The sequence below is a fragment of the Ambystoma mexicanum genome, chromosome 5q (assembly GCF_040938575.1).
Source record: "Ambystoma mexicanum isolate Mex_15411 chromosome 5q, UKY_AmexF1_1, whole genome shotgun sequence".
Lineage (NCBI taxonomy): Eukaryota > Metazoa > Chordata > Amphibia > Caudata > Ambystomatidae > Ambystoma > Ambystoma mexicanum.
Window position 1 is genome coordinate 511,247,596 of NC_090933.1, and position 24,835 is coordinate 511,272,430.

The following is a 24,835-nucleotide window of genomic DNA, read 5'->3' on the forward strand; positions in this document are numbered from 1 at the left end:
AACAAAGCCATCTGGTCCCAGGGATTTATTGATAGGTAAGGACTTTATGGCGGCCCTGACTTCATCCCTGATTATATCCTGTTCTAGGGTTTCCCTTTCCTCTTCAGTTATTTGCATCAAATCTTTATTATCTATATACGATTGCTGAGTGCTGGTGATTGATTGTCTGAGCTGTATAGCCTAGAGTAGAACTGGACAAACTCTCTCTCGATATCGTTATTGTTGCCACTGGTCTTACCTCCACTGACTTTAATTTTTAGGATTGTTTTATCTTTTTCTTCCCTCCTCAACATCCTAGCCAGTAAGCGATCTGATTTGTTTGCTTTGATGTTGTATTTTTGTCACAGGTGTAACAAATTGCATTCCGCCGCCCTTGTCTGTATTAAGTCTAGTTGTCCCTGGGTAGCCCTATAATCCTGTTTAATGGCTGGGGTTTGAACTGTTCACATCTTGGCCATTATCTCCTTTAGTTTGTCCTCTAACCGGGCCTCCTCCAGCCTCAATTCCCTTTCCCTTCTTGCTTTGATCGCTATGATTCTCGCTCTTATTGTTGCTTTGGAAGTATCCCATCGGACCTGCGATGCCTTCTCCTCGACTCTGTTGGTCACAGAAAGGCCTCAATTTCTTCTGCCACTTCCTAGACTAGCATGTACTCTTTAAACAGGGAGGGCCGGGTAGCGCCAACTCCACAGGCCAGATGTGCGCCGGATCCTCTTTAGGTTAAGGGTTATTAGGCCATGGTTTGAGAGAATTATCGCGCCGAGAGTGATGCTTTACGCTCTTCCAAGCAGCGCTCTTGAAACTCAAGTGTAGTCAATTCTAGAGTGTGAGCGGTGTGCGTGCGAGTAGAAGGTATAGGCCTCCTTGTCCCCCTCTAGTTCCCTCCACGCGTCTATCAGCACGAGTCGTGGATTTCCTCCTTGAGGTCCTCTGAAGGTCGCCCCTGTGGCCCTGCCGAGTTGTTATTCCTGTCTTTAGTGGAGTCCCACGCCATATTAAAGTCCCCTGTTAGTATAATGGGGGTTTTCGTGAACTTTTCGAGCCTAGTCAGCACTTGGATGAAGGCGTCTTGGCCAGCGTTGGGTGCGTATAGTGTCGCTACAGTGTAGGCTTCCCCCTCCCCTCCAGCGCTACTGCCAAGTAACGTCCGATTCCGTCCCTGTCATGGTCAGGTCCAGCCCATTTTTCAGTGCTAGTAGAACCCCTCCTTTTTTGTTGGGATGAGTGGCCTGAAGGATTCTTGTATACCTCCAAAATGTTATTCTTCGTCTGTCTCGGGTATGGATATGTGTTTCTTGCAATGTAACTACGTCCGGATGTTACCATCTAAGGTATCTCTCTATCTTTTTCCTTTTAACTGAGTTTAGGGTGTTGATATTTAGGGAAACGATCTTTAGCTTATCCTTAATAGCCATGTTTATTTGCACAAATATGCCCTATTTGTCCGTTTCCCAGTGTGCCCCCTCCCCTGCAATGTTGGCTACCCCTGGACCTCCTCCTTCCCCCTGCGAATCTGCTTCGGGATTCAGGAGGTCGCCAAAGATGCTCTTGATTACTTGGGCTAGGTCCTGGTCCTGTGTTTCCTCCGGTAGTCCTTTGACACGTATGTTAGACCTCCTGGACCTATTTCTCCAGGTCCTCTGCCTGCAGTTTGAGGTTGAAGGTGGCCGCCGCTAGGGTTTACAGCAGGGTGTCCGCTTTCCTTGCATCTTCTGTCAGCTCCTGGATTGCTCTCTCGTTTGTGTCCACCCTCTCCATTTTATTAATGTCTCTCTTGATTTCCTGCAGTCCCTCTGCCAGGTCTTCTCTCAGTGCGTCCATTTGCTTCTGCCCTGCAGTGGTGATCGTGTCCACTATCTCACTGAGGAAGTGTTTAAGCGAGGACTGTCACCAGTGTATCCTGTTCCTCGTGTACGGAGTCTGCCCCTGCGCCACCGAACACGTCTGTTGTGGGGTGCCCCCCGGCGGTGTCTGCCTCCTTGGCCCATATCTTTGTTAGTGCACCTTCCTGTGTCTTTTTGGCATTCCAAGGTGCCTGCAGGGAGTCTTTGTTCCTGTTTTTCGACATCGCGCTCGGGATATGGTGTGCCAATGGGGTGCGGGACACCTATTCTGTACCAGGTCTATATGGGTTCCGCCGCCTGGATGTATAGCTTGTTGCTCCGTGTCCAGGTGTGCCTGAGGTGTACCCCTTCGTGTCGCTCAGTTCTCCCCTTGGACACTGCCCCTTTCACTGGTGTGGAAGGTCTATCAATGGAGGGCCCTCTCGCATCCCCACAGGGCCCACCGGCCTCTGCTGTATGCCCTCTTCATTTGGGGAGGCACCTGCGCATACGTTAGTTTGGAAATCTTCCCTTCGCCTCTGGGTCGCCTCTCTTTCACTGCTGAGGGCTGCGTTGTGCATCTCCCTGCTTGGACGCCCCCTGGGTTGGTGGCCCCCTCGGGGGCGGACACGGCTTGAGTCGCTGCTTTTCGGTGTCATGCTGTTGACTCTGACCTGGGGGGGTTCCCTTTTGACTGCCTCTAATCCCTTTTGGGTCTCCTTTTGTGGGAAGTACCTCTTGGGCTGAGGGCCCCACGCTCCCTGGGATCCCCCTGCTGCTTCTGGTACAGGCTTCTCCTGGGAATGCTCCTCTTGTCCTGCATATACTTCTGATGCCCAGGGGACTGGAGACATTGTTGTGGTCTTACCAGGGCTCTGTTTTGCAGGCCGATGCGGCCGTTGTTCGTCCCCCGGGTCTAGCCACCTCTATGTGTAGAAGCGGTTCGGGCTCTTGTGGGGGAGATCTCCTGGCCGCTTATCGCCTTGCTCTGTGTGTTCGATGGTCCTGGTGGGAGGGAGGGCATCAGCGGGGCGCTCCTCTGCCTCTTCCCTGCTGTCCCTTCCCCTGACTTGGGTCCCTCCTCGCTGTTTCTTTGCGATTGTCTGAGCGCCGGATTGTGCCGGTTCCATGCATGAGAGCCGCTCAAATTTCTGCCGTGTCCGGCTGCGGATGGGGTCTGTTGGGGGCAATGTCGGTGGGGCCGGCCATTGCCTGTTACTTGCCAACGTTGGGGGTGAGAGCAGGGTCGTGTGGCGCTCACCCCCTCAGTTCCTTCCGCCTGTGTCCGGATCTCCGACCTGGTGCCTCACTTGTCATATGGTGGTAAGCTGAGAGGCAATGTGCTGGGGATGTCCTTCCTGGCGTTACTGACGAGTGCGCGAGGTCCCGTTAGGCCGCTCTGCTCCCTCTTCGCTCTTAGCTTGTATGGTGGCACAGCGGGTGTAGTCGGATGCCTTCCTTGGACTCCCTTCGTTGCACGGTGCCGTTTGCAGTGTCTTTTGCTGCCTAGTGAAGGCTTGCCTGCAGGTTTTGCGTGCAGCTGTGGCCTCGCGGGTAGGGAGCTCGGTGGCCGAGGTTTTCAGTGCAGCGCAGCCATCTTGGAATCCCCATAATATAACTTTTAAGGGTGCAAGGGTTTACTTGAATACTTGTATTTACTGATTTTATTGTACTGCTCTACAGCTCACAGTACCCCTTCTAAGATAAGCCTGGCTGCTCAGCCACTCTACCTACTTGTGTAGTACAGGCCTATGTTAAAAGTTGGGTCACTAATACCAAGCAGATAGGTTGTGTAAAGTTCCACACCAGTTGGACTCTACAAAATCTTACCTAACAGATGTTTATGTTTTTATCTTTCTTTTATTGCTTTGGCTGCCGAAATAAAGAAACTGAAATGAAAACTAAGATGTTAAAGATGTGAGGAAAGTGTGGAAAGGGCAAAAAATATTGTTGAGGAAGAGGGGGAAAATGCGCTAATAGAGCGACAGAGACATAACAGTGAGGGAAAGAAGGTGGTGAACTCTCAGCTACAAACGATTACACCTAGATGAGGAGAAGGAAGAGTTGAGTTGAGAAGCTGTGGGGGAGAGCGAAACTGGAGCAGGTTGCGGGACAAACAGGACCATGGAAGAGAGGGAGATTTTAAGGGGCATCTTGCAAATCATGTCAAGATTCTAGGGCCGTCTCAGGGCCGATCCCTTCCGGAAGGTCGGCAACTCATGATTCCACTGTCAGAGTGTCATCGGGGTCTTATCAGGAGCACAGTTTTGGGAAGGACCTCCCCTCATAAAGTTAGAAGATGAGTGTAAAAACCCCTTTAAATTCAAGACTATAAGCTCATTTGTTGTGCTAATCTCCCAGGCAAGACCTGGCCTCTAATTTACTGAAAAGCTGGCCGAATATTTTGTTGGACACTTTCAAGTCCCGTAGAGACACTTTCTTTTCGGTCTTCCAAAGCACTCCCCCACCCCATGGAGAATAACCATCCAAACAGTTTAGTAGTTCAGACCTTACTAGCTTGTTATTGTAGCCCAACATGTACACAGCCCCTAATAAAACATGTTGTAAAGCATGCCCTTTTATTTTGCCTTAATTTATCAACCCATGTCAACTATGACTCAGCACCTTGCAGAATGGCTATGAATATAGCATGCATATGAGTTTGTAATTTCATGGGCTCATTGTCAAGGGCTTTTCACTGGAGAGTGCACCGCCAAATCATTCATACAACTGTAATAATTATTTTATTTTTTTAACATAGATGTGCATTGGATACCACTGATGTTGAGTTGGTTAGCTTTTATCCCACCACATATACTTCAGACACTTGTAGATACATATCTTGTACTGGCAATTAATGTACATCATGGACAAGTTACTGACCATCTTCCAGCTAAATCAAGTAACATGAAAACCGAAATTGCATCTTTTACGCACACATGTTTGTACTTCAGAGACACTATCATAAGCAAACTAACTTCATTTTGCTTCTTTAATGGAAGGCAAGATGTATTAACTTCCGTTTTAGAAACTTATCAAATTATCAGAATGTTTTCCTTCATTGCCAAATATTGCAGAAATACATTTTTACTCAAAGTGAATTTTTCAGCAGTGGGAGCAATGAACATTTTAAGATATGTGCAATAATAAAAGCGAAAATGCACTATGGAATGTCTACTCTTTCATATGCACAAACAGCTTGCAATCAGGACTTGAAAATCCAGTTACGTCATTTAACTTGAGATTAACAAATCTACACTTTGAAAAATCAAAATCCTTTTCATTAAAACAACTCATTTTTATTGTTCCTACCTGATTCAATGAGTCCAACACCCACAACATGCAATTTCTGAGGGGCTTTCAAAAGAGCAGTGTCATCATAGGCATCACTCGTCAGATATGAAACCCTGTTCATGTTAATCAATGTAATCAGAATTAAACAACAGTTGATCCAAAAATAATTACACACAAAATAGTACATCCTGGACATAGATTCCATTTTAAATTAACAACTCCAGAAACTTAAAAAGAATAAATAGGTATTAACATTTTACAAATTAGAGTTATGTATATGATGGAGATAAATGACATTATTAGCAGATGTCTTTTCACTTGCCATCTCTCCCTACATAAATCTTACTACAATGAGTATTACTGACCCCAAAGTAGTAAGTGAAAATCAATAAACTAATGGAAAGTCATCTTTGGAATCTGTAAGGAAATTGCATGTTTTGGGGTAACTGATCGGGCTAGCGAAACCCTGGGGGCTGGATGCCAACACATAAAAGGAAAAGGTTGCAGCCCATCAGCAGCCTAGGAAATACAACAGGTGCACTGAGACCTAACGGATCTGTAACTAGGTCCCCTGGCTGGCCTTTGGGGAAGAGTGGGTGTTAGGGAGAATTCTCTGTAAAGGCTAATTTCCCAAACCTAGTGAGTCCCCCAGCAGCTTTGCTGGATTTTTGGGGTTTATTTCTTTCTCCTGCTAAGAGTGAGACTCTTTTCCTCCCACTCTTATACATGATTTGAGGTGTTCCTTTGACTTTGTATGTGTTTTATGGGGTATGGGGTCCTTTACCCCATAGGGCTTCATGTGTTTTTGATATGGGGGTTACACAGCACCCTCCGTGCCGTAACCCAGGGGTGTTGTAGTGACCCCCAAACATAGACTCCATACCCTGGGACTGATAACTGTCCCCCAGGGCATGTAAAGTCACCATTGGCTTTACTAGTCTTAAATTGTGAACAGAACCAGTACAAACCATCATATTGTGGACGTACTGGTCGGGGCAATTCGATTGCCCCGGGGTCTGTTGTTCGAGGGGGCACTGTCCAGTCCCCCCCGACCGAGTTTTGGCTGGTGGCAGTGGATACTACTTTTTATATTCGACCGCAAATATATTCCTATGGGATTTTCCAATTGTTCGAGGCTACCACTTTTTAATACAGCCTTGAACATACCGCTGGTTTATTAAATTAATATAAATTCACCGGTTGGTATTTTTTGCCGAAACTTGGTTCCAAAATGGCGTTTGTGTTCGCTTCTGTGACTCCAACCCAAGTCGAGCCCTTTGTTCCACTTTTTTGCGGGCTTCTCCACAGAAGCCTCCAAAGGTGGTGCCACTCTGTCTGGGTACCACAGGGGTGTGGGAGGGGGTTTAGGCACCCTGGACTGAGTTGCCTCAGCAACTCAAGTCGCACTCTTGTGTGATTGGCCCAAGTGCTGAGCCGCCCGGCCCACTACTTAGCATGTTTGAGTGACAACTAGGCTGAATGAATGGGGGTTTTCTGCATAAAAGCAGGGCTTTGGGGACTGGAACTTCAGAAGTCGCCACAGGACCTAAAGAATCTGAGGACGGAGAAGCCGAGCCGACCTGCAACAATGACACCACCGGTGGAGCCCTGCTGAACCGTCTGACCACTTTTCCCGACGACAGAGGAGATCTCCAGCCCGGAGAGTCTTCTTCCTTTGACTGGTGGGGATAACCAGTTTGCCCGTCTTTTCGCCTTCCTGAACCATCTCGTGGCCGCCTTGCCCGTGCCAAGCACCCCGGCAATCGGAATACCACGGTTTACCACTACCGCGAAGAAAAGGGTAGTACGTTGTAACCGGGAAACTCTGCGGCTGGTTTCTTCCCTGGCAGTGCAACGACCTTCAGCTTTCCTCCACGTCGAGACCTCCTCTTCCTCTGGACGAAACACCGACTTGCACCCGCTGCCAGGAACAACTGCCCCCGCTGGAGCGTTCTTCCCATTTTCAGGTACTGTGTCCCGCCTGGCTTCCCTTGCGACAGATCGTTCGGGGTGACAGTAAATCCTCGACTTTCTAACCTGGTTAGCCTGGGGCCTGTTAACTAACTTTTCCTGACTTGATCTCAATCTTTTATGAACTATCTACAAAGTCTCTTTGGGCATAACCCCATTGTGTGATCCTGGACACATTTCGCTTGTTCTCTCTAAGAGTGGGCCTGGCATTTGAACTTCCTTGCTCCCCAGTAGACTTTGCCTAACCTGCCTCAATGTGGTTCTTGAAAAGTATTGAAATTTGTGTGTTTTCAGTTTTCATAACTTTGCCTTTTCCCTCCCTTTTTCTATAACTTATTAGAGTTTCATCCTATGTTAAGCGCTCATCTCTGTCTGAAAATAAGTGGTGTTTCTCATTGAGACTTGTCTAATAAGTAATCAGGGTTGTATATATATAACAGTGACTGTGTGTTGAAATTACTTACCTCTTTCTGTGCTAGTGTAAATTACAAGTGTGTCTTTAAATAAATAATTATATACTTTTACACCAAAGCTCTGGTCAGTGTTTGCTTGTGCTACTGTGTCTCTGTACCTATTGTGTATACTCTATATACTGCCTAACTCATCTTGGGAGAAGTCTGACTGCTCAGCCACAGCTACCAGGTAAATCTGGGTGGTACAGACTGCTACCAATTAGGTTTACTGGCAACCACCTGTAGTCCTAAATCTTCTGCAGTGGTCTCTAAGGGAACTGCACCGGTTTCTGCCTTACAGTGGGGAACAGAGTGGAGTGGGCAAGGGGGCTAGGTCCACCAAATGTGGGACCAATGGATGGTGTGCCGAGGTTTACCTCTGGCCACCACACCATGCCCCTGCCAAATGCCTGGGGCATACCATGTTGGTGCACCAGTTATACAACACCCATTTTAGCAGACTCTCAAAAGAGCTTGCCTCTCCCTCGCACCTGGGAACCTGAACCTGTAGCTCCATTGCCCTCAAAGTCTGCCTGTACAAGACATTAAGGGGCCTCCACCTCATGAGACATATGTGCGCAGAGGAGAGAAATATCAAGGGAGCACTATCAGAAAGGCCCAGTGGTGTAAGATTAGACTTTTTAAGTTGCCCAGACAATATGCATATAGAAATGCTAGGATATGATAAAGACCTACTGCCCGTTAACCAACTGCCACTCAACCTATGAGGGAACACACTGAGAAACGTACAGGTGATGCCACCATAGAGCATTGCCAGATGCAGTGCTGAACCGCAGAAATAACTCAGCTCCACATAGCAGACGAATGTGGAGAATGCAGATGGCCTTAATAAGAGACAAGGATGGGCCAAAGCAAGCACAAGAGTACCACACAGAAATACCATAAGGCAGAATCAGTCCTCAGGGTGTGGCCAAGTCCCTATTTAAGGCAGGAGCTGGAAGGGAGTGGGTTATTTGGGTGGGATACAACGTGCTGGAGAGCGTTGTGTGACAGGGTCAGGAGCTTGACTTCGTAAGAAGGGGACAGGACATAGCCCGACCTGGGGTAGGCGGCCTACCAGGGTGTATGCCAGAGCCGATCCTAACCCACAGGTGGGGTGAGGGAGCTAGGATGCACAAAGTCCTCGAAAAACCTACAAGTGTTTTCACTGTTGACACAGATATCATTGTCGAACACTCAATACCTTGCAACCTCATTTCTGGCCCGAGTTCTCTTTGTTTTATTTCAGATCTACAAGGACCACAATGCAATGCAGTAGTGGGAGAGTTCAGCAGATCACTGAAGGAAGCAGACAACCCCAATACAGATTCTAAGACTCTGGCACTGGTTAAACCCAAACAAGATAAACATAACTCATAACGGCTAAGAGCAAGCAGAACACCTAACCAACAGCATGCAAGACAAACAACAGAGACTGTTTGAAATGTGGGTCTAAGAGGGGTTTATATAGCTGTGCACTTTGATGACTAATCCACGGGCAAATTAACATGCTTGAATGGGACGCCAGAGTTATGTGGAACACGGACCCAATGAGTGAAGAGGGAAGGACAGAAACAGGACGTCATGGGTATAAAAGATACGTAGGAGCAAGAAAGACAGAGCAAGAGGTGTTCAGATAAGGTCAGGAAGTGTGGAGGTGTAACGAGAGACCAGGCAGAGGATGGAAGGGGGAAGGGATGCACTGAAAAGTCTGAAGCAGTTGGATGAAGAGTGCAGGTGAGGTATTGAGTGTGAAAGAGGGGTACCAAGTGTAAATAAGCTACGATTGTAATAGTTTGCAGTACGTGGGAAGGGTGGAATAGGTAGGGCGACTGTAAAGGGTGAAGCAGAAAGGGGACAGAGAGGGATAGAGAGACAGAGAGATGACAGTTGGAGGGATTAGGCGTTGGACGAGCAGGACATTGAAATATCTGACTCCGTCAAGAGGCGATGGGGACCATTCTCCATTGAGGGCAGAAGGCCTACCGGGTTACTTGCCAGAGCCAGTCCTGCCCCAGAGGTGGGATTAGGGAATTGGCAGGGCCCCAGTCTCTGTCCCTTTAGCATGTGTCTGGATGAAACAACAAAGTACCTGTTAGGGAGAATTCTCTGTTTATTTCTTAACCTAGTGAGTCCCCCAGAAGCTTTGCTGGATTTCTGGAGTTTGTTTTTTTCTCCTGCCAAGAGTGAGACTCTTTTTCTCCCACTCTTGGACATGATTTATGGTGTTCCTTTGACTGTTAATGTGTTTTATGGGCTATGGGGTCCTTTACTCCATAGGGTCTCATGTGTTTTTACTATGTGTGTTACACAGCACCCTCCATGCAGTGACACAGAGGTGTCATAGTGACACCCCACCATAGACTCCATACCCTGGGACTGACTACTGTCTCCCAGGGCATGTAAAGTCACCATTGGCTTTACTAGTCCCAAATTATGAACAGAAACCAGTACAAACCATCATATTGTGGACATACTAGTCGGGGCAATTCAATTTCCCCGGGGTCTGTTAGTCGAGGGGGCACGTCTCCGTCCCCCCTGATCGAGTTTTGGCTGGTGGCAGTGGATACTACTTTTTATATTCGACCCCGAATATATCCCTATGGGATTTTCCCATTGTTCGAGGCTACCAACTTTAATCATTTAATTCTCATAGCCTCGAACATACTGCCGGTTTATTTATTTAATATTAATTCGCCGGTTGGTATTTTTTGCCAGGACTCGATTCTAAAATGGCGTTTGTGTTCTCTTCTGTGACTCCAACCCAAGTCGAGCCCTTTGTTCCACTTTTGGCGGGCTTCTCCACAGAAGCCTCCAAAAGTGGTGCCACTCTGTCTGGGTACCACAGGGAGTGTGGGAGGGGGTTTAGGCACCCTGGACTGGGTTACCTTGGTAACTCAAGTCGCACTCTTGTGTGATTGGCCCAAGTGGTGAGCCGGCCGGCTCACCACTTAGCATGTTTCATTGACAGCTAAGCTGAGTGAATGGGGGTGTGCTGCATAAAAGCAGGGCTTTGGGGACTGGAACTTCAGAAGTCGCCACATGACCTGAGAATCCGACGAGGGAGAAGCTGAGCCGACCTGCTACGACGACACCACCGGTGGAGCCCTGAGGAACCGACTCACCACTTCCCGACGACAGAGAAGATCTCCCGGCTGGAGAGTCTTCTTCCCCTGACTGGTGGGCACAACCAGTTTACCTTCTTTTCCTCGCATCCCAGGACGTCTTGTGGTCGAATTGCCCGTGCCAAGCACCCTGGAAACCGGATAGCCACTTACCAATGGACCGCGAATAAAAGGACCGCTCCTTTTAACTGAGAACTCCGCGGCTGGTTTCTTTCCTGGCAGTGCAACAGACTCCTGTCTTCCTCCCCGACGAGATCCTCTCTTCCCCCGGATGAAGCACCGACTTGCATCCGCTGCCAGGAACAACTGCCCCCGCTGGAGTATTCTCACCACTTTAAGGTACCGTGTCCGCCAGGCCTCCCTTTCTAAAGATTGCTACAAGGTAATAATAATCCCTTAACCTTCTGGACTGGGCTGGCCGCCTTGACCATCTAACTGGTCCCTTTCTTTTGGTCCAACTCTTTCTGAACCTTTGAGACTTTTGTGCACTTTTCAACCGTGTGACCTTGGACACATTTCGTTCTGATCCTCTTAAAGTGGATCCGGCTTTCTGAACTCTAACTTCACGGTTTGATTCTGCCTTCCTCTCTTGCTGTGTTCTTGTGAAAGTGTTGGGATCTGTTTCAATTTATACTCTGCCTTTCTCTCCCTTTTAAACTGAATTATTAGAGTGCCATCTGCGTTAAGCCCTCACCGCTGTCTGAAAATAAGTGGGGCTTTACTTAAGACTTGTCTAATATTCTTTTAAGGGAGTGTCTATCTTTTAGTGACCGTGTTTTTGAACTGCTTAATATTAGTGCCTGTGTGTTTTATTAGATGTGGTTTTAAATAAATAATTATATCTCTTTTACACCAAGCTCTGGTCAGTGCTTGCTTGTTCTACTGTGTTCTTTTGACCTATTGTGAATACTCTGTATACTGCCTAACTCTTCTTGAGAGAAGTCTGACTGCTCAGCCACAGCTACCAAGTGAATCTGTGTGGTACAGACTGCTACCAATTGGCTTTACTGCCAAACACCTGTAGTCTTAAATATTTTGCAGTGGTCCCAGAGGGAACTGCACAGGATTCTGCCTAACAGTACCACTATTGCTTTCCCCATACCTGTCATACAGTACGCTGGCCAGTGCTTTTTTTTCTTGTCCCGAAGTACTACTAATACCAGGTTTCCTTGCAGAGAAGACCCAGTCATGCAGTTTATCAGAGAGAGAGGTGGGGACGTGCCAAAAAGCAACAAAACACCATGCAGATGACATCAGCAATCCAGACACTCCATTAAACCCAAATATGAACACAGAAAGTGACCAATTGTAGCGGGCCACCATTGCCGAAAGCCGGCATGTCCACGTATGAAGTGAAGTGGGGTTTAAGACCCGTTTTATGTTGATGTCTAATGCTTGTAGTAACATGGCCCTCGCGGTAGGAGTGAGCAATTGGCCGGGAAACAGCTGATGTGAAGAGCCAATGGAAGGAGAAGGACAAAAGAGGGCAGGAAGGACAAAGCAGTGTGGTTTATTTGGGTGAGGTCAAGGGGGGAGGAGGCGGGCCAAGAGAACAAGTAGAGGAGGGTGATACAGAGGAGCATGCAGGAAGACTGCATAAAGTGTGTGCAAGGGAAGGTATTGGTTGGTGAGAGAAAGTGGTACTTGGGTTTGACAGAATAAGGTGAGTGGGACTAAATGAGAGAGTAGGGGTGTGAGGGAGACTGTATTTATAGCACCTCAAGGTGATTAGGAAAGTGAAAGAAGGGTGATTATGGGAGGTGTGGGTGGAGTAGGAAGAACAAGTTACTTACCAAACTGGTAACGTTCTTTTGATGGGATGTTCCTCCAACGTATTCCTTATCTTTGATAAATCCACTTCCAGCTTCCTAGCCTCGGAAAAAATGTTTACAGTAGAGGGCACTGCACGTCGACGTCCCTCGAGTCGGTGTCCCTCGAAGGCCTCTGTATCGACGCCGACGTCACCATGAGTACAAATAGTCTCGCGCAGCGTCCGTTGCTCAGTTCCGCTTTGATGTGTTGTTTTGCTTTGCAGTAATTGGCTAGTAACCTTCAAGGAGCATAAGCTGCAACTACAAGGGAAGTTTTACTGCGGGGAAGGATGGGAGGCTCGATAAGGAATACATTGGAGGAACATCCCATCGAAAAAACGTTACCAGTTTGGTAAGGAACTTGTTCTTCGAAGGGATTGTGTCCTCCGACATATTCCTGATCTTTGATAAGGCTCCCATAGCAGTAGTATATAGAGGAGGCGGGAGTAAAATGAAATGTTTCCCTCTAAAGATGCACAGAGTGCAACACAGCTTTTCCAAATTTCATCTCCTGGCTAGAGGCGGAATCAAGACTGTAAAATTTGGTAAAAGTGTGTGCGGACGACCATTGTGGCAGCCGCACATTTGTCCTTAATTGGACCTCCTCTTTGGAGAGCTGAAGAGGCTGCGATACCCCTGGTTGAATGAGCCCTAAGATGTTGAGGGGGCTCTTTTCATACCAATTTATAGCATTCTATATTGGTTAAAATAATCCTTCTTGAAATGGTTTGTTTTGTAATGGGCAAACCTAATTTGTGCCCTGCATACCCCACAAATAATTGGTCTGCTTGCCTGATCCTTGCAAGTCTGCTAATGTAAAAGCTTAAGGCACGCCTTGGATCCAGCCTGTGTAATCTCTCTTCCTCTTTTCCCTGGATGGGAAGGAGTATAGAACAAGGGTAAAGTTATCTTTTGTGTGATGTGGAATTCTGAGACCACCTTCGGCTTCACTTGTAGAACAACCTTATCTTTGTGAAAGATTGTAAGTGGAGGTTTGCAAGATAAGGCTTGTAATTCGCTCACTTTTCTGGCAGAAGTTAAAGCCACAAGAAAGATTGTTTTAAGAGTAAGAAATCTTAATGAACAGGAATGAAAGGGTTCGAATGGAGTACCCATTAGACATTTTAAGACTAGTTTTAGGTCCCGCAATTGACCTTGAAAAGGAGTTGGCGGAAAAACATTAGTTAACCCTTTCAGAAATTGAACCACTAAGGGCAATTTGAAGTATGAAGGCTCCTCTGCAGTGTGCTTAAAGATAGACAGCACTCCAAGGTAGCCCTTTATTGTACCAACTTGAACACCTGAATTTGCTAAATAAAGCAAAAAAGATAACACCATCAGTGTATTACATGAAAAGGGTTCAATATTCTTTTCTCTACACCAGCTGCAAAATTTGTTCCACGGCATCGGTATAAAGACTTTGTTTCTGGCCTTCTGGCCGAAAGCAACACCTCCATTACGTCATTTGGGAGATCCCAATCCTTGTATCTCAGCCTTTCAGAAACCAGGCGTGAAGGTTGAGGGTCCTGATATCCGGGATGGAGAACCTGACCTCCCTTCTGCGAGAGAAGATCCTCTTTTTGTGGAAGATAAATCGGTGGACAGATGGACATGTCTAGAAGATCTGGGTACCACATGCTCCTGGCCCAATCCGGGGCAATTAGGATCACGGGTTTCCGGAATCTTCTCAACCTTCTGATCATTTGAGGAATGACAGGGACTGGAGGAAACACGTACAGAAGTGGAAACTCCCAGCCCACTACGGACGCGTCCTCTAGAGCTCCTCTCGGGGGAAATTCCCTTGAGCAATACTGATCGCACTTCCGGTTGATACTAGTGGTGAACAGATCCACTTGAGGGTTTCCCCAAAGGGCGAAGATCTGTTGAAGGACTTCCTGAGCTAGTTCCCACTCGTGGGAGACTGTGTTCTGCCTGCTCAGAGCATCTGCCATCAAGTTCTTCTCTCCGGCTAGGTGAACTGCCGATAGAGAGATTCCTTCTTGGAATGCCCAAAACCAGAGCTGCATTGCCTCTATGCACAGTTGCAGTGACCCTACGCCTCCTCTTTTGTTGAGGTAGTGCATGGCCACTGTGTTGTAAAGTTTTCAGCGCTAGTCTGATTGTTCTCAGCTCTAATAGGTTGATGTGTAGTTTACACTCCGATGGAGACCAACGACTGCTGATGGTCAAGTCGTTGTCATGGGCTCCCCACCCCGTGAATGAGGCATCCGTGACTACTGTTATCTCTGGCCATGGTTGCCAAAACTGTAATCCTTTCAAGATGTTCTCCCGACAGGCCTACCACTGAAGGTCTCGAGCTACTGTGTCAGAGACTTGTAGGAGATCTGACATTCTTCCTGAGCAGTGTGACCACTGAGTCCTTAGTGCCCACTGTAGAGATCTCATTCTCAGGTGAGCTTCTGGCTCTAGGAATATGCAGGATGCCATGAGGCCGAGCAACCTCAAAAAGCCGAAGGCTGGTAGACGTTGGGCATTTTGAAACCTGGTGACCATCTGTAGAATATCTTGAGCCCTCACCTCTGGTGGCGAGGCTTTTCCCAGGGATGTGTCCAGGACTGCTTCAATGAACTGGAGTCTCTGTGATGCTATCATCTGTGACTTCTTTAAGTTGAAGAGAAGCCCAGCTTGTGGAGGAAGTGGCAAACATAATCTAGATGGATCTGAGCTTGTTCCGGGGATACTGCTCTGATCAACCAGTCGTCCAAATAGTGGTAGACGGTAATCCCTTCCCTCCTTAGACTTGCAGCCACAACCGCCATTAGCTTGGTAAAGACCCTCGATGGAGGTCAGCCCAAATGGCAGAACTCAAAATTGATAATGAGAGTTGCCAATTGCGAACCTCAGGTATTTCCTGTGTTTGGATGGATTGCACATGGAAATAAGCATCCTGCCGGTCTAGAGATACCAACCAGTCCTGAAGCTGGAGGGCCTGAAGTATCTGAGAAAGGGTTACCATCTTGAACTTGTCTTTCCTGAGGAATTTGTTCAATTCTCGCAAGTCCAAGATGGGTCTCAATCCTCCGTCCTTCTTTGGTACTAGAAAGTAGGGGGGAATACCAACCCTTGTTCCTCTCCTCTACAGGTACCAGTTATATGGCACCGTTCTCTAGCAGGTCTAAAATCTACTACATAAGGAGCGGGTCTGGAAACTTCAAAGAGTTGTTCCCTGGTGGATGGCTCTGAGGAGTTTGTAGGAAAGGCAGGCAGTAACCTTGGGCAACTGTCTCCAATGCCCAAGCATCTGACGTAATAGCCTGCCATTCTGCCAGATGTTGAGTTAACCTGCCTCCTACTGGTGTCTTGTGAGGGAAGACCTCAGGGGGGTTAAGAAGCGGCTGATGCAATTTATCCAGGCTGTCATCAGCCTTTTTTCCAAATAGAGAAGTGCTGCCAAAGGGCATATTTAGAAGTCTGGCTTGTACATCAGGAGCAAAACCAGACTTCCGCAACCTGTTATGCTCACTTGGTATCCACAGGGACGCCACCCAGCCGGGTTACTCACTGGTATGCTTCTCAGCTTTGCCCTGATGTGGTCTGCGGGGAAGGTTCTGCCTGATAATATAGGAGGACTGTGTTCAAGACTGACCGACTGGGTTAAGTATCCTCCCTCCACCCCCGTATGATTTCAGTCCCTCTGGCGCCCTCTCCTCACCTTGTGGTAGAAATAGGCGTGCTCTCCATCCTGCCTGCCCCCTGCAGGGGCGCATTGTCTTTCATGGGCTAGTGCGGTCCAGTTACTTCACTGACGCCGGCCTTTTTGATATTGTTCAGGTAGGTCTTATTGCTGTTCTTTAGTTTTGTTGCTATCCTGGATGCCTTTCTTTGTTTAAAATGTCTCTTTTTTCTCCCTTAGGTATGCAGAGCTTCAGCGCGGCGAACTGGCTTGGTTGAGCCCCGCTGGTAAATGATGGCGCATTACAAGCGCTATGATGCGGTAAGTAAGCGCTATGCGCAGCGCTGCGAAGTCTTGCCTTTGCTAACCTGCGTTAACCTTCCTTGTAGGTCGCGGTGTTCTTCAGCGTGAGTGGAATGTCCGGAGTGGTGCCAGCCGAGAGGCAACCAGCCAGGTAAGTCTTTTGAGCAGTTCGTAATTTGTAAATGTCTCTACTACTTTCTTCAATGTTGCCTCTATCTTCCTCTTTCAGATTGTTCTGTCTGGGAGGCGTGCAGATTCGAGAAAGCTGTTCTCAGTAGCTGCGAGTGTTTAAAGATGAAGACTGCAGGTAAGATGCTGCTGCTAATGATGTTCCTTTTGTCTCCTTGCAGGTTCTGCTTCTCCGAGGTTCGAGGGAATAGCTGGACACGGTGAGCGTCACGTTGCAAGCTGCAAAGTAACGCGAAAGGTGTTGTCTTGCTCTGGTGTGGTTTAAATAGCCCCAACAAAACAGTCCAGGTAAAGTAGTCCCTAGGCTACCACACCGAAAACACTAGACCGCATAGCTTGGTTCTTAGGAACCAAGCTATGTGGATGCCTCCATGTTGGCTGACAACACAATAAAGTAGTTCCCAAGCACATTGTTTTTCATGGTGTATGAGCCTGGAGCCATAGGCACCAGGACTGGCCCCATGAGGGCTTTTGAAGAGGATGCCAGGCTCTAGAGGCCCGAGTCCTGACTCCACCTGGCCAATGGGTTTGCCAGAGGGGGTTTAGGGCGAGGGTCGCGACGCACTCCCTCCTAAGGCCCCTTCCATGGTGTTCCTTCTGTCTGGCCCAGGTTTGGTTAGGAAGTTCCGATAGAATTTCCTGATTAGACGTGGTGCATGGATATTCTCACTGGGCTCCCAGGATCTATCTTGTGGTCCAAATCCTTTCCAATCGACGAGATAATATAGTTTGGTCCTAGAGTATTTAGAGTCCAAGATATCTTTGACTTTGAATTCTGGTTCTCCGTCAACAAGTATGGGTTTAGGTGGTGTCCCAATCCATTGGTTTCAGGAGGGACACATGGAATACCAGGTGGATGTGTAGATTAGGTGGTAAATCCAGTTTCACGGCTGCTGGGTTGATAATTGCCTTAATGGTATAGGATCCTAAGAATCTGGGATGAAAGGTCTGGGTTCCCTTGATGGGTACGAATTTAGCGGCTAACCAAACTTTGTCTCCTACTTGATAATCAGGGGCCTTTTTCGGGTGTTGGTCGGCGAATCTCTTGTTTTTCTTTGGCATGAATAAGGTGTTCCTTTGCCCTTTTGAAAGCCTGAGTAATGGTTGTGTGTAGAGTCTTAACCGCTGACATTTCCAAGCAGGCTGGAAGGTCTAGTTCAGAGGTACGTGCATGTCTGCCATAAAGGGTATAGAAGGGCGTTTCTCCCGTGCTTGAATGCAAAGAATTGGTATATGCATATTCGGCTATCCATAGTAGGTCTTTCCAATTCCTTTGTTCGTGGTGCAGCATGCACCATAAATATTGCTCGAGTGTCTGATTGATTCTCTCGGTTTGGCTGTCTGTTTGGGGATGGTGACTGGTAGATCGCCGAACATCGATCTGTGCCATTACACAACATTTTTTCCAGAAGTTTGAAACAAACTGGCTGCCTTGATCAGAGACCAGAACCGCAGGGAAGCCATGTAGCTTAACCACGCCCTCCAGGAACACTTTTGCTAAAGGGGCTGCGTCTGGGAGGCCTTTCAGAGGAATAAAATGGGCCATCTTCGAGAATAAGTCCACAACTACAAGGATGGTGTTGAACCCTTGGCTTGGAGGTAGATCAGTGATGAAGTCAAGGGAAAGAGTGTGCCATGGAACTGGAGGAATGTCCAATGGTGTTAGGAGACTAGATGGTTTTTGTTTCTGTTATTTATTTTGTGCGCAGACACCGCAGGACTGAATATACTGAATGGTGTCCTTAAGCCAGGTAGGCCACCAAAAGTTCTCTTTCACCTTAGCTAGGGTTTTGGCGATCCCAGGATGCCCTTCAATCAGTGAATCGTGATAGTTTGAAATAATATGCTGTTGTAATTCCTTCTTGGGTACATATAGGCAATGCCTAAAAAAGGGTAGATGGTCCTTGTTGGTATATTGTTCTCCTTGAGTTTGCCATGCGAGGTAGGCATCAGGATTCATTGTCCGTTGGATTTCTTTTCGTAGTTCTGCTTGTTGTAAGGCTGTCGTGATACCCAAGTTTTTGTCTTCAGGTATAATAGGTACTGGATCTGGAGTTGTATATTCTATTTCATCTATGCCCATGCAAGATAAGGCATCCGCCTTTCCGTTTCTGACTCCTGGTCGAAATGTGATTACATAATCATATTTGGAGAAGAAAAGGGCCCACCATAATTGGTGCGAGGACTGGGCCTTGGCTATTTTGAGATATTGCAGGTTTTGGTGGTCTGTGATGACTGTAATGGTGTGTCTGGCCCCCAGAAGGTAGTGCCTCCAGGATTTAAAGGCGGATTTGATAGCCAGGAGTTCCTTGTCCGTGATGGCATAATTAATCTGTTGAGGTGAGAACTTTTTCGACCAGAAGGCCACAGGATGTAGCTGGCCTGTTTCCTGGTCTCTCTATGAAAGGACAGCCCCCATTGAGAGACTGGACGCATCAGGTTCAATGACATAAGGGAGGTCTGGACGGGGATGTCGCAGGATTGGAGCGGAGGTAAACCTTTGTTTAAGTTCCTGAAAGGCTTCTTCTGCTTCTTCGTTCCAAGCAAACTTTTTATTGTTTTTTGGTAATAGTACTGTGATTGGGTGCACAATCTGAGAGAAGTCTGGGATGAACCGGCGGTAGAAGTTCGCAAATCCCAGCATGCTTTGTACCCCTTTCAGAGACGTCGGTGAAGGCCATTTCAGAATGGCATCTACCTTTGTGCACGTCCATTTGGATGCCTCCTGGAGTAAGGATAAAACCAAGAAATTCTACTTCGGTGACGTGAAGAAAGCATTTTTCAAGCTTTGCAAACAAGCGATGTTGACAGAGCTTGGTAAGGACTGAACGAACGTGCCTGACATGATCTTGTTCCGAGGCGGAGTATATTAAGAATGTCGTCTATGTACACTAAGGCGCACACATCAATTAACTCCCTTAAGAAGTCATTCAAGAAATACTGGAATGCCGCAGGAGTGTTGCATAACTCGAAGGGCATGACTTGATATTCAAACAAGCCGCACTTAGTATGGAAGGCGGTTTTCCATTCATCTCCTTTTCTGACTCGGACCAGGTGGTACGCTCCTCAAAGGTCCAATTTGGTATACATCTGGGCATCTTTAACTTGGTCTAGCATCTCAGGAATAAGTGGCAAGGGGTAGCGGTTCTTCACAGTGATCTGGTTCAATGCGCGGTAGTCAATACAGGTTCTCAAGTCTCCTTCCTTTTTCGGTACGAAGAACAAAGGACTGGCTGCGGGGGACTTCGAAGGACGGATAAATCCGTTTGCAAGGTACTGGTCTAAATAGGATTTCAAATTAAGGTTTTCTGCTTCTGTGAGAGCGTAGATCCTGCTGCAAGGGATTTGTGCACCAGGGACAAGGTCGATCCGACAGTCATAGGGCCTTTTGCGGCGGCAATGTATTGGCTTGGTCCTTTCGGAAAACATCCTGGAAATCATGGTATTCACTTGGCAAGGTATTAGTTGCTCCCAGGGTTGATACTGTCGCTCCGGGAGTCACGGGGATACAGACGTCGGGTTTCTCCTCTTGGTAATAGCAGGCAGGGGAGCAGTCACCGGGGAAGGTTAATTTTCGTGCCCGCCAGTCTATCAAATGGTTGTGAGCAACCAACCATGGCATCCCCATTATTAGCCTGAACTGAGGTGCCTTGATGAGATCAAATGAAATAGACTCCCGATATCCGCCCGGGCACAGCAAGGTTACCCTGGCTGTGCACTGGGTTACTGGTCCGGAAGCGATTTCTGTCCCATCCACGGTGGTTACCTTGTCCATAGTTGGCTTAGAACACAAAGGAAGCCCCATCTCTGCTGCCAGTTCTTGATCAATATAATTTCCAACTGCTCCCCTATCGATGTATACTTCAACGGCATGCATTCTTGACGACTGTTGGTGGTTAATTAAGATCACTGGTATTGCAAAGTGCGAGGTCAGCAACTCTTTCTTCTCACTCGACAAACTGACCTCTACGTTTGTCGAGCTTGGTAGTTTTCCGATTCCTTAGCCTCATCCTTCTCTGTGGCCCTGAATGTTCTTCTTGGGGATTTTACTGGACAGTCCCACAGGAAATGTCCTGGTTTCTCACAATGCAAACAAAGCTGTTATCTTCTTTTGTCCCGCTCTTGTTTTGTTAATGGAGGCCGTATCCCTCTAATCTGCATGGGTTCTACAGTTTTCAGGTGCACGGGGTGCGTTTTCCCTTGGTCGAACATACACGGTCCAAGGGTCCGTCTTAGACCGGTCTGCCTTTCGGTCCTGCAACCGGTGGTCTGGCTGCACAACCAGATTTATGAATTCTGCACAGTCTCTGGGTGGATCAACCACCTGGGCTAAGACGTCCTCTAATTCGCCTCGTAAGCCTCGATGGAATAACGTGGTTCTTTTGTTTTCTGGCCACCTAGCTTCGGCAACCAGTCTGTTGAAGGTAGCAATGTACGTTAACAAGTCCTGATTCCCCTGTCAGCAGGACAAGAGTTCATTGTCTACTGCTTGTTCCTGGGTATGGCGAGCAAAAAGATTTTCCATTTCTCTCTGGAACCCCCCCAAAGTCATGTAATAGAGGATCGTCATGGGTTACCAACGTCACCGACCAATCTGCTGCACTACCACTCAGGTATGATAAGACAAAAACTACCCGAGCTTGGTCGTTTGGAAATGCTCCAGGCCTACAAAGAAAATGAAGGTTGCACTGATTGATGAATGTACCATACTTCCGTGGGTCGCCTGAGAACCTTTCTGGTGGTGCCAGGGGCACTGTTCCAGGTAACGTGATCTGTACCGGAGTGGGTGATATGGCAGGGTTTTGCATCGTTGGATTGCTTCCAGGTAGAGGCGTCTGTCCTGCCTGTGATTGCAAGTATTGCCTGCTAAACTCTTCATTGCGTTCTTTGGTCACTATTAGGTCTCTCTAGAGGGCATTAGTCTCTTGTCGGGCAGAATGAACCTCGGCACGAAACTGTCCTAGTAATTGGGCCAATTGATCCATTTCGGATGTCTCCATGGCGCCCAGGTGGATTTGTTATGGTAGGCTTCGCGTTCTGTTACGCTTACCTGGTATCCACAGGGACGCCACCCAGCCGGGTTACTCGCTGGTATGCTTCTCAGCTTTGCCCTGATGTGGTCTGCGGGGAAGGTTCTGTCTGATAATACAGGAGGGCTGTATTCAAGACTGACCGACTGGGGTAAGTATCCTCCCTCCACCCCTGTATGATTTCAGTCCCTCTGGCACCCTCTCCTCACCTTGTGGTAGAATTAGGCGTGCTCTCCGTCCTGCCTTCTTTGCAGGGGCGCAATGTCTCTCATGGGCGAGTGTGGTCCAGTTACTTCACTGACGCCGGCCCATTTTATATTGTTCAGGTAGGTCTTATTGCTGTTCTTTAGTTTTGTTGCTATCCTGCATGTCTTCCTTTGTTTAAAATGTCTGTTTTTTCTCACGTAGATTTGCGGAGCTTCAGCGCAGCGAACTAGCTTGTTTGAGCCCCGCTGGTAAATGATGGCGCATTACGGGCGCTATGATGCGGTAAGTAAGCGCTATGCGCAGCGCTGCAAAGTCTTGCCTTTGCTAACCTGTGTTTACCTTCCTTGTAGGTCGCGGTGTTCTTCAGCGCGAGTGGAATGTCCGGAATGGTGCCAGCCGATAGGCGACCAGCCAGGTAAACCTTTTGAGCAGTTCGTAATTTGTAAATGTCTCTACTGCTTTCTTTAATGTTGCCTCTATCTTCCTCTTTCAGGTAGTTCTGTCCGGGAGGCGTGCAGATTCAAGGAAGCTGTTCGCAGTAGCTACGAGTGTTTAAACATGAACACTGCAGGTAAGATGCTGCTGCTAATGATGTTCCTTTTGTCTCCTTGCAGGTTCTGCTTCTCCGAGGTTCGAGGGAATAGCTGGACACGGTGAGCGTCACGTTGCAAGCTGCAAAGTAACGCAAAGCGTTTTGTCTTGCTCTGGTTTGGTTTAACTAGCCCCAACAAAATAGTCCAGGTAAAGTAGTCCCTAGGCTACCACACCCAAAACACTAGACCGCATAGCTTGGTTCTCTGGAACCAACCTATGTGGAGGCCTCCATGTTGGCTGACAACACAATAAAGTAGTTCCCAAGCACATTGTTTGTCATGGTGTATGAGCCTGGAGCCATAGGTGCCAGGACTGGCCCCATGAGGGCTTTCGAAGAGGAGGCCAGGCTCTGGAGGCCCGAGTCCTGACTCCACCTGGCCAATGGGTTTGCCATAGGGGGTTTTGGGCGAGGGTGGTGACACAATCACGCAAACCTGCGGATTGTGGTACTCGCCGCCATGGCTCTGCTGATGCTGTCAGCAGAGTCCATGCCTGTTTGAAGGGACTCACACATTGCATCCTTCCCATCCTTGATGATGTTCAAGAATGCTTTCCCTTCTTCCCCTTCTGGAAGTAAGTCACCCGCAGATGAAGCACACTCCCAAAGGGTGTGGCTGAATCTTGCTAGCGTGCAAGTGGCGTTGATAGATTTAAGCGCCATACTGCATGCTGACTTACTGCTAGATTAAGTCACTTCCTGTACAACTAGACTCTCTGGAGTTGGATGCTTGCTTAGATATTCAGGATCTGAAGCTGACACTCTGTATTTAGCAGAGAATTTTTTATTTACTGCAGGGATAACTTCAGGAGTCTCCCAATTTGCAGATATTTTCCTTTGCAGTGCAGCATGAAAAGGGACGATGGGATCCTCTTGGGGTCCTTTAATATATCAGCAAGGTCATCTTGCTGAAAAGAAGGTGCAGGTGTAGTCCACCCCATAAATTGCATTATTCTAGCCATAAGGGTCCTGTAAGGTATCTCTGCATGTTCTCCAGGTTCTGGTCTAGCAAATTCTGCCTCTGGAGAGGTATCTCTACCACTGGCCTTCTGTAGAGACTCTTGTAGATCTTTCAATCTGTTTTCAAGGGCTCGATGAACTTGAGAGGATCAGAATCCTACTCGGCGTTGTCAAGATTGTCGACGCCACTCTCGATGTCTCTGGTGCCGTGGCGTAGTAGAGGTTTTAGGCTTATCTTTTGTCGGAGTCGACGATACAGATTTGTGGGTCAAAGGTCCCTTCGACAATGGCGTAGATGGCGCAGTTTTATCCGATGTTGTTTTGCCTTTACTCGAGGGTTCATGGCGCTCTCGAGTATTTTTGCTCGCCGGGTTCAACGACCCGCTGCATTTTTGTTTTTCGGGTCTTTCACCCAGGGTATCACCTCTAGGCATCTCCGAGGGGGTCGAGGCTGCTTTCTCGAAGACCCTAAGCATTTTTTTAAAAAAATCCTCCCACTTAGCCAGAGAGCTGTGTTTTGTGCGGCAGGTGACCTTTTCCGGGGAACTTGAGGAAGAAAAATAGGGAGATCTATGGCGCCTCTTCTTAGAGTGTCTCGATCTTGAAGAGTGATGGGAACCGCCTCGAGATCTCGATTCGGAATGTTATTTTTGGACGGCTAGGAGACGAATGTCTCAATTTAGCCGAGGAAACTTTGAAGGGGTAGAAGTTTTAACAGCCTTACCTCTTTCTAACTTCCCCTTACGCTCCTTCAAGGCTTTCGCCGTCATGGACATGCAGTCCTCACACTCTGAACACTGATGCTCTGATCCCAGGCACCACAAACAGATCCTGTGAGGATCCGTTAGAGACATCTTTTTTCCACAGTCTCGACATTTTTTTAAACCGGATCGTGGAGTCGATGGTTCGGATGAAGATGCCATTGTTAGAAACTTAGATTTTCGAAGAATTATGAAGATTTCTTCGAAGAATGGAACCGAGCGTTACGTCTCCGAGGCTCACGAAGCGCGGAAAAACGGAACTGAGAAACGGACGCTTCGCGAGACTATTTGTACTCATGGTGACGTCGGCGTCGATACGGAGGCCTTCGAGGGACACCGACTCGAGGGACGTGGACGCGCAGGACCCTCAACTGTGATTTTTATTTCTCGAGGCCACAAGCTGGAAGTGGATTTATCAAACATAAGGAATACGTCAGAGGACACAATCCCTTCAAAAGAGGAGAGTAGTCGGAAAGGAGAGTAGTAGAGGAGTGGGGAAACTAGAGAGATTGGAGGAGAGAGCAATGGAAAAGGAAGAAGAGTAGCAGTAGAAGGGACAGAGAGAGGGAGCCAGAGAAAGAGCAGAGTAGCAGAGAGAAGAGGGGAGGAGAGTAGAAGAAAGGGGAAGAAAGAATACAACATCAGGGCAAAGGGTAGAAGAGTGTGCAAGGGATTTGACTGGG

General features: G+C 47.8%; 1 protein-coding gene across 2 annotated transcripts in view; it reads right to left on the reverse strand.

Annotated features, from left to right (window-relative positions):
- Positions 1-24,835, reverse strand: part of CCDC178 (coiled-coil domain containing 178) — a 3,486,252-nt gene that overhangs the window by 2,793,536 nt on the left and 667,881 nt on the right. For both annotated transcript variants that reach the window (XM_069620987.1, XM_069620986.1), the window contains exon 6: positions 5,136-5,230. In XM_069620987.1, coding sequence (XP_069477088.1) covers positions 5,136-5,230 — 95 coding nt within the window. The remainder of the gene's footprint in view (positions 1-5,135; positions 5,231-24,835) is intronic.